This window comes from Lampetra fluviatilis, chromosome 8 (genome assembly GCF_964198595.1).
Source record: "Lampetra fluviatilis chromosome 8, kcLamFluv1.1, whole genome shotgun sequence".
NCBI lineage: Eukaryota > Metazoa > Chordata > Hyperoartia > Petromyzontiformes > Petromyzontidae > Lampetra > Lampetra fluviatilis.
Window position 1 is genome coordinate 2,089,273 of NC_136282.1, and position 15,698 is coordinate 2,104,970.

Below are 15,698 nucleotides of genomic sequence, written 5' to 3' on the forward strand. Positions count from 1 at the left end.
ATTTCATGAGAATACAACATATATATTTATATAAATATATACATTGTTTAGCACGATTGGCTACGTACGATGCGAAAGAATTTCAACGTACATACATACGCAGACATTTATATGTATATAGATTTTACCTTCAGGGGCAAATAATCAAGTAGCAGTTTGTGCACATTACTCTGTATCATTCTAACCCCTTTGTGGGCCACATGGTCAAAACTACTGTGCATAACGTCTAGGAAGGCGCCTCTTTACAAGCTGCTTCCCGATGTAATGTACGCGATGTACGCATTCACGTCGCATTGCGGCTCTTGAAAGATTGAGCTTTGTTACCGAATTCGAAAAAAAATATGTATCTTCTTATCTTGGTCGCCGACCCCTACGCTAAACCAATCGAGGCAGCTTCCCGCAATCCGTTGCCGGTGCCTTCTCTGCTATCTCTGATAAATGAAATGCAGAGCACCGGGTGAGAACCACGTGGCAGGAAATCAGCAGTGCCCGCTGCACAGGGGGACTGAAACTTGCACCACCAGCTCCAACAGTGCCCCGTTGCACTCGGTATTTGCTAATGCACAAGACGTTCGGCTATTGAAACATTCGGGCAGTTTCTCCCTTATATTTGATGCTATTATGTGTTGATCAACAGGGGGGTATATTTACCTCCAAGTCTTTACAAAAGATTGTTGTCAACGTGTTATTTTTGTAAATTTCGAAGTGGAGGCGTTGGCGTTACAGCGTTTGATAATAACGGGACACATTTTCGAGTACCTATCGTTGGGTAGCAACCAGCTTGGCAACGGTGACATCAGCCGCTCAAAATAGCAATTGCGGTTCCTCTTTCAATGCACTTGGTAATAATTCAGGGACATCTGTTATCAACAGCGTTCATGTAAGCCACATTCCCATTTTCTGTGACTGCATAAAATATCGCTCAAATTATTAAGATCAAATATATCTACTATTAAAACACAAATATAGCATAAAATGTTGACTTAAAACTTTCGTGCCTGCAGGGAATTCATATTCTTTGTTTTTTTGGTAAAGTCACGTAGATATAAAAAATAATAATAAGGGCCTCCAGGCAATCATTGCATCTAGCTCCACACACCCACACTGCTGACGGTGGAGGTTGACAAGAAAACACAAATCAAGTCATGACCCAAAGTGGTTGATGACATCTTTCCAATGATTTCTGAGTTAATAACCATCTTCTCGGTTGAAATTGTGTCTGTGTCTATATATATGGATGGCTTCATGAACGAATCTTTATTGATAGCCAGTAGGCTTGCAAAGTATCATCGTCTTAGACAAATCAATTTCGTGTGAGCCAGCCACATTAAAATAATGATCAGCCACGGCAGAAGTATTGGTCCTACCGTGTTTCAAATCTGCCTTATGCTCACGAACACGGTCCGAGACATGTCGCTTAGTTTCTCCAATGTTTTCTTGTCAACCTCCACCGTCAGCAGGGTGGGTGTGTGGAGCGAGGTGCAATGATTGCCTAGAGGCCCTTTTGGTGGAGACCCACTGCTGGCCTACATTAACATTAGCTGCCCCACCCATGCTGCTGACACACTTGGGCTACGTCCATCTCTAAACCTTAATAAACAGTTTGCCAACCCCCCCCCCCTTTTCCTGATGACGACTGCTTGTGTTGTGATCGAAACGTCATTTCAATTCATTTTAATTTATTTATGCATTTATTTTAATTTATGTATGCATTTTAGTAATAAGTAGTTTCTAAATTATTTTATACAACCCCATTAATGTATAATATGCCATATAATATATAATTTATTATACTCTGGAACGGATTATTTCCTTTCCCTTTATTTCTTATGGGAAAAATTAGTTTCGGTATAAGTCCTACCTTCTTGAACGAATTGAACGACGTATACCAAGGTACCACTGTATCTTTATAACTAAGAATAATTTATTTTAAACATAAAGATATTTCAACAACAGGCAAAACGTGAATGTGTTGAGTTTTGGTAAATTGTGCTTCTGTACCACTTCCAACACTGGACTATATTTCATACCATTGTGTTACTCAACTGTAGTCAGTATGATAAACAACGGTACGAGTTCTGGTAATGAAGAAAACTTTGACAGAGCCAGATTCATATGCAATTAATACAAAACAAACAACGGTAAATAGGGGAATTATATAAAAACATTTCAATAGCCATCGATATTTCTACCGCAGGCAAAAAAAACAGAACGCCAATAAAGACCAGATCACAACATTGTTAGCAGAGAGCTCGGGCACTCACCGGAATGAAGTTGGCGTTGATGTAATCTGAGCCCTCGTGGCTTTCCAGCGCCATCAACTTCACGCGGCTCGTGTCGTCTGCAGCCGACAAAAGTCGCGCAAGCAAACCGCGATCATTCCAACACAGGATTTGGCGATGCTGCTGCTGCTACGGCCGCTGCTGTGGTAGCAGTGGTGCAAAGTCGACGCCCCTCGATGGTCCGTCTTGACGCGCTATTAAGAAGGGGCCATTCGTTGCCCGAAAAACATCGCCGATGATCTTTCTCTTTGAAGGCAGTATTGCTGATGAGTGCAATTGCGTCAAGGGTACGCACATCGTGAAGATAATGGCGGCAATTTATCACATGAACTTTTAATGGTTGATCTAATTGTGACGAAAATATAATGCAACATCTCTTTCCTGATGCACTTAGGTAATGCTATTGCCGAGGGTATATTATATATCAGGTCGTCAGGGTCGTGCCGGATAATGCAGTGTGGGGTGTGTGTGCTCTGGGAGCGTGTGGTCGCTTTACAGTGTCGTACACGGCAAGATGTTGGAGTATCGATTTTTCTGGCGATTCACCGGTAGGCTGGCAGCATTGTGAGACATCTCCTGCCCAACCAACTTGAGATCCTAGGGGACAAGAGACAGGAAAAGGAGATGTGTCTTGTCATATTTATTGCTATTAAACATTTTTTTATTGGCGCAGACCTTAAAGAGTGGCACACGAGTGGGGGAATGATTTACACACAACATTAGAACATGACATTCAAATATGGAGAGGTACATATAAATGACCATACATTTCTGTACATACTCAGAAATATATAAATACATAAACATACTGCAATGCATTTACACATGTAGATAAATCCAGAGACGAAGTATACATAATTTTATTGACCCCAAGGAATGATAGAATGATTGGCAACCCATTCAGGATTCAAAACGTTTGAATTGTGAGTTGAGCATATTGTCGATTCAGAGGTTTTTGTGGATTGAGCCTCCATCTGCTCCTCCGGGGGAATAAAAAAATAAATTGCTTCATGTATTGGGCGGATTCCCTCCTGGCAAATTCCTAATAATCCCAGAAGTTTGAATGAACATGAAAACAACCTCTCCATGAATTGTGCCCTGTGAGTGTGTGTGTTGGGAGCGGTTGCATAGCTGCGCTATGAACCCGGCGACCCGAGTTTCATTCCCTGTCCTGGGGCCCCTCTACATTGATTCAGCCTCAAATTAGTACTTTGTGCAATGCGTAAACATTTCAATTCCAGAGATAAAGGCGGCCGGGCATGGTGCTGGTCACCCACCCCGTAGCGTGCCGTGTCGGCCTTCATCAGTACTCGCTTACAGCACTTGCCCCAAAATTGTCTTTGTTTATTGTGAGCGGGCAGGTGAATGGGCCGCGTAGCAGGTCAGTGGTGAGTGGTGAGGCCCTCGGACAGTAGAGCCCGGTGGATGTGGAACAGGCGGAGAGGCCGTGAGTGAGCAGATGACAGAATCATCATCTCACTTGACACTCACGGGTATAAGGGCAACTGTGGAGTGCAAACCGGCTGCTGCTGCTGCAACACCTACGACACGACCATGGAGACGCTTGTGCTCATGCAATGCAACGGCGGTCATGAGTAGCTGCAGCAACATCAAGTGGTCTGCAATAGCCACGGTGTTGATGATGCTCTTGTATGAATTACACAAATTATATATATTTTTAAAAATGAAAATCATGACTTCCAATATAACAGCGTCGTTTTTTTTTACCTCTGAGTACAATAGAGTCACATTCATTGCATTTATATTGTAATATTCATTTATATTAATATTAATTATATATATAAACGCGTGTATATATAAAGAAAGTATATCTTTACAGGAATGGGGCAACCAGTAAACATTACAAACCTCATATTCAAGGGAAAACTTGTAATCTGAGTCCTTGGACATTTCCTTGATGTACATTTCAAAGTCATCCAGTTGTACTGGCCTAAAAGTACAGCAGAAAACGATCAGTAGAATTAATCGTACCTCACTGCTGACCATGAACACGTATTGTGATTAATGTTTTTCTTAAATGAAGTTATTTCACTTTCATGGAAAAGAGCCGGAGGTGAACAGGACATTTTTTCTTTGAAAGCATCGCAAATTTCCAGGAACTGATTATATAACCTCGCATATTGGAATTATGAGAAAGAGTAAATACACATTTTTAATGTTTTTCAAATGCAATTAACAAACTATATGAATTGCAATTGAAATGTGCAGACTTAAAAAATATTTTGATGTAGCGAGTTTGACTATTATTTTTATTTCTTCATATATATTTATTTCGTTGTGACAATTTGCAAAAATCAATCCGCCAATAGAAAGTAAAACTGATCACTGTCAGCTTTGGTGTCAAGTGGTTTCAAAAAGCACTTGACAAAAATATCGGATTATGTTTTGATTCATCACTTCAAAAACCCCAGATGGCAATGTTCACCGGGCTAGGTTGGACAACAACAATGCATGTACCTCCCAATCAACATTTACAGTATTTGCATTTTAAAACTAGATTTACATTCGGACATAACAAAATGTATAACCTCCAATAAAACATTTTTCGGAAGACCTTAGTTCAAGTAGGATGACGTTCAAACATTTTTCACGCCGGCTGTGGGTCACACAAAAGTGGAAACCCTTGTGTTTTGTCTATTCGAGTTATAAGCAAAGGCTCGAACACATTCGTGCCATAAGTCAGCTGCACAGCCCTCCTACAACATCACTGGAATTTACATCCGGCACTCACACTTTTACTCCCAACTGGCTGTGTTCATTAGATGGCATCAAAAGCAAGAAACATCAATTATCAATATGCAATGATCAAAGTTAAGATGCATTTTGAACATCATCCTTTGTATTTTTAGGACAATTCAAACTGATAACTGCCTTTGTGAGCTTGTAGAATGAAATCATGACAATGATTTAAAGTATATTGTCTATGTGGCATACCAGCAAACTTCACAGGAAGATGTAACCCATAACTAGGCCGTGTATCGCAGTTTAAAGCTTCACTAATGAGAGCAAATAATTAAAAGTCATAGCTACATGACTTACAGTTACCCTGCCATAGATACCTCTAATAAAGTCATAGCTCTAGTAAAGTCAAGGCTGATCCGTTCGTCTGTGGAAGTCGGTGAATGCTAGGAGGAATTTAAAATCCACAATAGTGGCTCTCCTACTCTTAGGTTTTTTTGGTAAAGTCACGTTGGAATAAATAAATAATAAATAATATAAATACAAATAATAGAAATAATAATAGAAATAAAATAATAAATCACGACGTTTCGGAGGCAACACAAGTCTCCATCATCAGGTGGGACCGTCACAGCTGAATTTACTGTATTAAGTGAGGAAAAAATCCAAGAGACAAGCCCTTAAATACAAGTTAAGGGGGGGAGGGGGGGGCTTGTCTGAATGTGGTAGCCAGGGGTATGGCCTGATGGTCCTCGGGAGCGGGGCTAAAAGAGAACAATGGTGCACATCGGCTCATAGTTGTGGCCGGTGTTAGCTCATAATAAGCATAAAAGTAAGCAATACTGGTAAACGCTGGGGATGTCAACACTCGGTAAAGTAGAATAGTACCTGTCAGATAAGATGGTACACATATGTGTAGTTAAATCTGTTTTACATGGTTAATGACATCTTTTCAATGATTACTCAGTTTGTACCCATCATCACGGTTGAAGTTATGTCTGTGTTTGTATATCTGGATGGCTTCGTGCACAAACCTCTGATGGTATCCAGAAGGTTTGCAGAGCACCTTGGTCTCGGAAAAGACAATCTCATGAGAACCCACAGCGTTGTAGCAATGATCGGCCATGGCGGAAGACTCAATTTTGCCGTGTTTCAGATCTGACTTGTGCTCTCGGACACGATCAGAGATATGATGTTTCGTTTCCTCTATGTAACAATCACCACAGCTGCAACTCAGTCTATAGACTCCAGGGTATTGCAAGTCAGGAATGACATCCTTCACAGATGGAATTATATCACGGATTTTACGTACTGTACTGAATCGGACTTGGATCTTATGTTTGTTTATAATTTTGGAGATCTTTTTGGTCACGCCTGCTTTGTATGGTAAAGTGATAGTTTTGATCGGAGTTTCAAGTGGCTGTTTCTGTATGGTGGGAGAAACAGCTTGGCGGATGGTGCGGTCAGAGTATCCGTTCATCCTGAGGGCCTGATGTACATGTCTTAATTCACTGGCCAGGTGGTGTTGGTCAGAAATGCCATGAGCTCTGTGGTATAGTGTTTTGATGAGATAATTATTTTGAGACGGGTGGTGGTGGGAATCAGGTTTCAAGTAGGAATCTGTGTGGGTGGCTTTCCTGTAGACAGAATGTCCCAAGGATCCATCAGGTCTCCTCTCAAACAGAATATCTAAGAATGGTAGTTTGCTATCTTTCTCCACTTCCATGGTGAATCTGATGGATGGGTGTCTGGAATTGATGTGGTCCAGGAAGTGGTTCAATGCTGGGAGGCCATGTGGCCAAATGACAAAAGTGTCATCCACATACCTCTTCCACAGGGAAGGACGCAGGGTGGACGTCTGGATGGCGTCTGATTCAAACTTTTCCATGAACACATTGGCTATCACTGGTGACAAGGGGGAGCCCATAGGGGTACCCTCATTCTGTTTGTCACCAGTGATAGCCAATGTGTTCATGGAAAAGTTTGAATCAGACACCATCCAGACGTCCACCCTGCGTCCTTCCCTGTGGAAGAGGGATGTGGATGACACAGATCTGAAACACGGCAAAATTGAGTCTTCCGCCGTTGCCGATCATTGCTACAACACTGTGGGTTCTCATGAGATTGTCTTTTCCGAGACCAAGGTGCTCTGCAAACCTTCTGGATATCATCAGAGGTTTGTGCACAAAGCCATCCAGATATACAAACACTGACATAACTTCAACCGTGATGATGGGTACAAACTGAGTAATCATTGGAAAGATGTCATTAACCATTTGTAATAAACCTTCTCGAGACGGCTTCTGGAATCAGTCCTTTATTTTCCACTTCCACAGTTACACACACTCCCCGTTGCTGACAGGCAACGGGAAGCGGGCAGACAGCCAGCGAAGTCGTACCGCGCACGTGGCACCCAGAGCCCCATACGCGCGTGGCTCCTGCTATCTTCGTTCCCAGGTCTCTCCCCGACTCCTCCGTCTCTCCCCCTCTTAACCCCTGGGTCACGTGGTACTCCTAAGCCAATCCTCAGTAGTCAGCGTTGACCGCTCCAGATCACTCCCCGTCAATTCCCGGGACCCCGCCTCTGATCCGGCTTCCCATTAGCTGAGGCCAAGATCGGCCAAGCCAATCACCTTAGCTAACATGCCGTGATCAGGCCGAGGCCATGCTCCCGGGCTCTCCCCTCATTGGCTACAAAGCGAGACCGGCAAGCCGATCGCCACGTGAGCCATACATGGCTCTTATTACATCACCCTCCCCCCGGTGAAAGAAATCAGCCGTCTCGGCTGGGAAAAGGGTGATTAACCGATTCCATAAAATTGCTTATTAGGGCGCCAAGGCGCATTTAACAATAAAGAGTGAAACGGCGTCAATGCGCCGAACAACACTTAAAAACAGAATCACCCATGAACAACCAGACATACATTAGGGCGCCCCTGCAGCGCAGTAGCGACAGGGAAGGGACAGCAAGAAAATCAGACGCTAATGAAACGGGAGAGATTTAGATCGCGTACACGACGCGGGACCCTCTCCGCTTCCTGCGCACGGTCGCCTTGCCGCCGGTTCGACAGGAGGTGGTAGGCATGAAGAAGAAGATTGTTCGTTTTCGGTCATGTCCAGGGCAGGTCCCGTTAGAGGGGGGACAGCGGGGGCTTCCCCAGCCCTCAAAACCTGTTCATCTGCAGGAGGCACAACACAGTCCCCTGGGGATCAACGGGCGAGGCAAGCGGCGTATTCGGCACAGCAGATCCCGGCAGGTCAACAAGTGGAGATGAGGGATCAACACGCGTACTAACATAGGGTTTAAGTCGCGACGAATGGACGTACCACCGATGTTTTCCGTACTGGACGCGAACACTCTGTGGGTTCCGAATGTCCACCAACGTCACAGGCCCCCGCCACAGCCTGTGCAGTTTAGGGGATGTGCCCACCGGCACCTGAGGGCAGTGGAGCCATGCCAGGTCGCCCACCGACCAGGGCACGTGAGTACGTGATCGACGCGCATACCTCTCGTTCCTTGCCTGCGCACGGGCCGTCGCACACCTGGCAGCCTCTCGCGCCTCTGTAACCCGTTCAAGCGAGTCCCGTACGTGATCAGGCAAGGAACGGGACGGCTGTTTACTCGGCGTACCCAGTTGCACATCAATGGGTGGTACGTTCTCACGGCCATACATCAGAAAATACGGTGAATATCCCGTGGACGCGTGTGGAACCATGCGGTATGCCGCTAAGACGCCCGGTATGTGCAAGTCCCAATCGGTTTGCTTTTCACTCACCGTGTGACAAAGCATAGCCGAGAGGGTGCGGTTGAATCGTTCCACCATGCCATCCGTTTGCGGATGGTATGGGGAAGTGCGGATCTTCTTTGTGCCCAGCGCCTCGCAAACCTCCTTGAGCAATTTGGAGGAGAAGTTACGTCCCTGATCTGTGAGCAACCTCTCGGGTGCCCCCTTATCCATGACGTACCCGTTCAAGAAAGCATCGGTGATGGACGCGGCCGTTTGGTCGGGCAGAGGCCAGGCCATCGGCCATCGAGAAAAATATTCCACTCCGACCAGAAGGTATTTATTGCCCCTAGCCGATGGAGGGAACGGGCCGAGAATGTCCAGAGCAACCAATTCGTTGATGCGGGACACCTCAATGGAACGTAATGGCGGCACATACTGTTTCCGAGGCGGTTTCCTCTTCGCACAATCATGGCATGAGCGGACAAAGTCATTAACGTCTGCCGTCATGCCGGGCCAGAAGAAATCTTTATGCATCGCGGCCAAAGTCTTCTGCACGCCGAGGTGCATCAATTTGTCAGCGTGCAGAGTGCGAAGCAGGTCATAGCGAAGGGAAGTAGGCACGACCAAGCGTGGTCGGTCAGGCAACCCGTCGGTACAAATTAATAGTCCCGCCTGGCCTCGGAACATCCGCCACTTCCATCCCGCCAATTGAGCTTTTTGTTTCCCGATCAATTTCCGCAGCGGAGCCAGCGAGGTATCAGCCTTCTGCTCGTGTAGCCAGACCGAGTGCGGCTGCTGTAGGGTATCATCAGTGTCCACCGACACCTCCTGGTCGTCCTCGTTCGCTATCGCCCCCATAACCGGACAGGGCGAGGCGAGCGGAGCCGCGCAGCGGTGCATACCCGTCAGACAAGTGCACGGGGGAACGGGTGGCAGCCTGGAGAGCGTGTCCGCGTTAGCGTGGCGGGCCCCCTTACAGTACATAATATCGAAGGAAAATTCCTGTAATGATTCCAACCACCAAGCCAATTGGCCTGACGTTGGTCCAATTTTGAGGAGTATTGCAAAGCCGCGTGATCAGTGGGAACGAGGAATTTCCTTCCATACAGGTACGGCCGGTACAGGCGGACAAAATGCACAATCGCCAAAAGTTCCCGCCTCGTCACGCAATATCGTGTTTTTGCAGGGGACAGAACTCTGCTGCCGTACACAACCACTCGCTCAACCCCGTCTTTGCATTGTGATAAAACGGCCCCGATGCCGATATCGCTAGCATCTGTGTCAAGGATGAACGGCTGGGAAAAGTCCGGGTAATCGAGCGTAGGCGCCGTGGCGAGGTGATCCCGAAGCGAGTGAAAAGAGCTTTCCTCCTCCGGGCCCCATTTAAACCTTTGATTTTTGCCCGTCAGAACATGCAATGGTTTAGCCAATGTTGCAAAGTTCTTAACGAAGCGGCGATAATAAGATGCGAACCCAATAAACCGCCGAACATCGCCCACCGAAGTGGGTGTGGGCCACTCTCGGACACATTGCATTTTCTGAGGGTCAGTGGACACGCCATCCGAACTGACGATATGACCCAAGTAACGGATGGAGTGTTGCAAAAGGTGGCATTTTCTAGGTTTAAACTTTAAGTCAGCCGACCGCATCCTTTGAAAAACCGTCTCCAGGCGTTGGAGGTGTTCCTCGAACGTGCGGCTAAAAACGATGATATCGTCCAAATATATGAGGCACGTTTCCCACTGTAATCCAGCCAGTACCAATTCCATGAGTCGTTGAAACGTCGCCGGAGCCGCATTCAAGCCCATAGGCAACCGATTAAATTCAAAGAGACCTTGCGGCGTGCGGAACGCCATCTTGGGTTTTGACTCGTCATCGAGGGGAAGCTGCCAAAAGCCCGAGGACAAATCGAGGGTGGAAAAGAATTTAGCACCCGATAAAGCGTCCAATGAGTCATCCATCCTTGGTAAAGGGTACGCGTCCGCCACGGAAATCTTATTTAACCGGCGGAAATCTACGCAAAACCTTGTCCCACCATCCTTTTTCTTAACCAGAACCACGGGCGCACCCCAAGGGCTGTTGGACGGCGAAATAATATCCGCCGCCAACAACTCGTCTACTGCGCCGCGCACATGTTCCCTTTCCGCCGGGCTCATGCGATGCGGATGCATACAGATGGGAGGTGTCGCACCGTTGTCAATATGGTGTGACAAAAGTGACGTGCGGCCGAGATCCAAGTCATTCTTGCTGAAAACATCAGCGTACCGTACCAATAATGAATGCAAAGCAGTTCTTTGCTCGTTCGACAAGGATGAATTTTCCCCGCACAAGTCCGCGATCCAACGTTCCTGCGAACGATCGCGTGGAGGTCCACCAGTGGGTATTCGGGCGTGCGGCTTTTCGTCAAAAGTGGCGAAATCGGTAGTGGCGTGAGCCAACACCGATCCCTCCGGGACAACAACCCGGTCCGGCCCCCCATTCAACACCTGTATGAACGGTGCCTGACCTGGCCATACGATCGTTTGGGCCGCTGCCAAGGAAAAAGATTTAGCCACCGAATTAGACGGGGATAATAGCACGCCCATTGCACCCTTTTGAACTTGAAGGGGTTTCCGGTAACGCAGCGGAATGAGCATTTGTGCGCCTGATGGGACCTCTACCGTAGCAGCGACCACGGCGGTAACTGCGTTACCCGGAGGCGAACTGGCCAGCAGGGAAGGCAGGAACGGCATCCTATGACCCCCCGGCATTTCCAAACAATCCTGGGCGACCCGTATCTTTAGTGGCATTCGGCGCAAGAAATCTGTACCTAGCAAGCATGGGACGGCTAGCGAGCGCGAGATCAACACAGATCCCTTAGCAGTAATATTCCCGATAGTGATACACACATCGACCTGACCGCAGATACCCATGCTACCCCCATTTACGTCTACACACGCATCATTAACCCGACGTATTCGCGACGTGGGAATAGACAAAAGATGAAAAATAACATCGGAAATGATGGTGGCAGATGCGCCAGTGTCCACCAAAATACGGACGTCGATGCCCTCGATGGTACCCCGTACCGTCGATGAGCCCGATGCCGCAGCCACCACCCTACGAGCCAATTTTTTCCATTGTGTAGTAGAGCGTGGAAATGATGCAGAAGAATGACAATTATCATCAGGAGTGCAACAATGAGTGCGAGTGGATGAATGATGTGACACGACCTGCCGGGTGTCCGATTTGTGCCGACTCGCCCGAGGGTGTTGCGGCTCCGCGCCCGGCGGAGGAGATGGAGGCCCCCTCGGCGGAAGTGGCAAAGGCAGAGGTTGGCAGCGGCAGTCGCGGGCGAAATGGCCTCGTCGGCCGCACTTGAAACACGTGGCCGTCGTCGGCCGGCGGTCGGTCGACTCGATCCCCGCACGTGGACGGCTCGCGTAGTCACCACGCTGGTCGCGCAGCCACTGTCTCGGAATCCCGTGCAGAACAGCAGCAGCCAGCACCTCGTTGTCGCCGGAGTCGTCGGAGCAGTGGACGACCCGTCGTGGAGACCACCCCAAGGGTGGCCCGTCGATCTCGGGTTTCCCAGTCCACGCCGCCATCTGGTCCCAGCACTTGATGATAAACTTAGCGTCCAGGCAGCGCGCCACCCATCGCTATGTGAGCGGTTCGTGGCCGCATACCGGCAGCGAAATGTTGAGCTCCTGGGACAGCTCCAGCATACGGGAAAGGATGAGAAGATCCAGATGATCGGCCGTCGCGTCGGGGTAAGCGGCCATGGCCAGCGCCATCAACGCCCCCCGATAAGCCAAAGGCGACTCCTCCGATCCTCGGCGACGCGACATAAATTTTCTCGTGGCTGCTGTCGGCGGGTCGTAGAACTCCGCCATCTCTGCGAAAGCATCACGAAGCGTCTTCTTCTTGGACGCCGGGATGGAGCAGAAGACCCCCAGAGAAACATCGTCGAGCAGTGTAGGTAGCGCTTCCAGCGCCTCCGCCTCCGTCCAACGCACGGATCTGAAGGCCGACTCGAAGCGCCACGTAAAAGCACTCCAATCGCCCCCAGCGATAAATTCCTTAATCTGTGGAAGGCGATGTCCGCGGTGGCAGGCATACGCCGCGGGCATCTCCGATTTCGTTTCCCGCGCTCCACCTGTCGCAGTCAAAATGGCGTCCGGCGGCCGCGTGGTGGCAGCCTCGCACAAAATGGCGCCCAACGGCTCCGGTGCTGCCGCCCCGCCCAAGATGTCGGCCTCTTCCCGCGTGGCAGGAGCAATGGCGGACGCAGATTCCTGGGCAGGATCTCGATCCGCGGCGTTAAGCTGGCCTGCTATCTGGCGACCCACGGCTGGTGAGGATGCCACCGCAGTCACAAAACTCAGCAGAATTGCGCGTAATGACTCGATCTGCTCCGCCATCAGCCGCTATCCATCCTTCGCCCCTGAGGTGGTCGTATCTTCACCCTGTCGGCGTTGAGAGGCGTCGAGGAGAGTAGCAGCAGCCGGCGGCAGAGGAGCTGTAGCCCCCAACAGATCATCTTCGTCCGTCTCGACATCTTCCTCCGATGGAGGCTCGGGTGGGTTCTTCTTTCTGAGGTGCTTGGACATCTTGAAGATCGTCCAAACGGTCCCAGAAGAACTTCTGACACCAATGTAATAAACCTTCTCGAGACGGCTTCTGGAATCAGTCCTTTATTTTCCACTTCCACAGTTACACACACTCCCCGTTGCTGACAGGCAACGGGAAGCGGGCAGACAGCCAGCGAAGTCGTACCGCGCACGTGGCACCCAGAGCCCCGTACGCGCGTGGCTCCTGCTCCCTTAATTCCCTTGTCTCTCCCCGACTCCTCCGTCTCTCCCCCTCTTAACCCCTGGGTCACGTGGTACTCCTAAGCCAATCCTCAGTAGTCAGCGTTGACCGCTCCAGATCACTCCCCGTCAATTCCCGGGACCCCGCCTCTGATCCGGCTTCCCATTAGCTGAGGCCAAGATCGGCCAAGCCAATCACCTTAGCTAACATGCCGTGATCACGCCGAGGCCATGCTCCCGGGCTCTCCCCTCATTGGCTACAAAGCGGGACCGGCAAGCCGATCGCCACGTGAGCCATACATGGCTCTTATTACACATTTAAAAAATATTTAACTACACATATATTTACCATCTTATCTGACAGGTACTATTCTGCTTTACCGAGTGTTGACATCCCCAGCGTTTACCAGTGTAATGCGAGCAAGGATTGAGGGGGGGCGGAGTCTGGGTCACGTGGGGAGTGGGTGGAGTTAGGGTCACGTGGGAGAGAGGATTTAGGGAGAGAACCGGAAGGGGAAAGGGGAGTTGAGACGGAGTGAAACAGGAGGAGGCCACGCTGGGCAGGACGGAGAGAGTGGCGCGGTCGCCACGCGGTGGGAGACGTCGACATCGTTAGCCATCGGTGTCAGACGCAGAGAGCTAGCGGCTGTGGGAGGCTAGCTGTATATGGGGCAGCAGTGAAGCTAGAGAGCGGAGCAGCGGTGGGGCTGCAAGGCAGAGCAGCAGGGAGACTGCCTTACAGAGCAGCAGGGAGACTGCATATCGGAGCAGCAGGGAGACTGCATATCGGAGCAGCCGAGGGCTGTGGAGAGGTCGTCGAGAGGGACGCGGGCTTGAGCGAGACGCCGTGGTATCGAGATTCTACGAACCCAATAAAGGACAACGGAGATCGACATCTGAGAGAGAGTCCTTTATTACACCAGTATTGCTTACCTTTATGCTTATTATCAGCTAACACCGGCCACAATCATGAGCAGATGTGCACCATTGTTCTCTTTTAGCCCCGCTCCCGAGGACTATCAGGCCATACCCCTGGCTACCACATTCAGACAAGCCCCCCCCCCCTCCCCCCTTAACTTGTATTTAAGGGCTTGTCTCTTGGATTTTTTTCCTCACTTAATACAGTAAATTCAGCTGTGACGGTCTCACCTGATGACGGAGACTTGTGTTGCCTCCGAAACGTTGTAATTTATTATTTTACTTCTATTATCATTTCTATTATTTTTATTATTTATTTTTATTATTTATTTTTACCTACGTGACTTTACCGAAAAAACCTAAGAGTATGAATCCTTGCAGTCACGAAAGCTTCAAATCTAGTGGCTCTCCGTCCTGTAGCTTGGAGCTGGGGTTTGAGCGGTAAAGTTATTGAACATTTATACACCCAGATTTCATATGTCAAATGCCATGCATATTCTTTAATCATTTCGGTAAAGTCACGTAGATAGAAACTATAAATAAAAAGCTAGATCTATGGCTTTACTAGAGCTAAGGCTTTCAAATGATGAAGACCGCTTGTGTTGTGATCGAAACGTCGTGGGTTTTTTGCTTTTGTTTATAATTTTATTTGTAATTTTATTTTTTAGTTGTATTCTCTATCTACGTGACTTTACCGAAAGAACCAAAGAATGTGAATTCCTGCAGTCACGAAAGTTTTAAGTCAAAATTCAAATGCCATGCATATCATTATGCTTTTAAATGTAATAACGTAGAACCTGATTGCTCGCACATTTCACACACCACATCGTAAACTAAGGCCACTTTAAACAGTGAACCATGCAAACTCAACATACATTATACCAGAGATGTTATTACAATGAACACATAAATTACATTTCATGAGCAGTGTTCGTGTTATTTTGTTATTTAATGAGGCAATGTATTCAAAATTTACCATTTTATCTCCTCAGCCAAACACATATCGCTATAAATACACACACACGTATGAATGTTCTACCTACTTGGATAGTTTTTTCAATTGTCCTTGTTTTCTTGCCCTGCAATATAGAGATTGAAAATAAATTATGTACATTCCAAAATGTGACTCACTAAACACCTTTCAGAGATGACTGATTTATAAATTACTCGGAAAATCCACAGTGGCTTTTTCCTGCAAAGGGGCCATGAAACTATTATCTGGCAGATGCCAGAATAATGAATAGACCCTTGCCCTTTCAAAAATGTTCACGGGTGGG

The 15,698-nt window shown here is 48.1% G+C and overlaps 1 protein-coding gene across 4 annotated transcripts in view; it reads right to left on the bottom strand.

Annotated features, from left to right (window-relative positions):
- Positions 1 to 15,698, bottom strand: part of LOC144933774 (receptor-type tyrosine-protein phosphatase O-like) — an 83,174-nt gene that overhangs the window by 15,480 nt on the left and 51,996 nt on the right. For all 4 annotated transcript variants that reach the window (XM_078858879.1, XM_078858878.1, XM_078858877.1 and 1 more), the window contains 4 exons: positions 15,465 to 15,500; positions 4,152 to 4,233; positions 2,789 to 2,879; positions 2,265 to 2,341 (listed from right to left, as the gene is read on the bottom strand). In XM_078858879.1, coding sequence (XP_078715005.1) covers positions 2,265 to 2,341; positions 2,789 to 2,879; positions 4,152 to 4,233; positions 15,465 to 15,500 — 286 coding nt within the window. The remainder of the gene's footprint in view (positions 1 to 2,264; positions 2,342 to 2,788; positions 2,880 to 4,151; positions 4,234 to 15,464; positions 15,501 to 15,698) is intronic.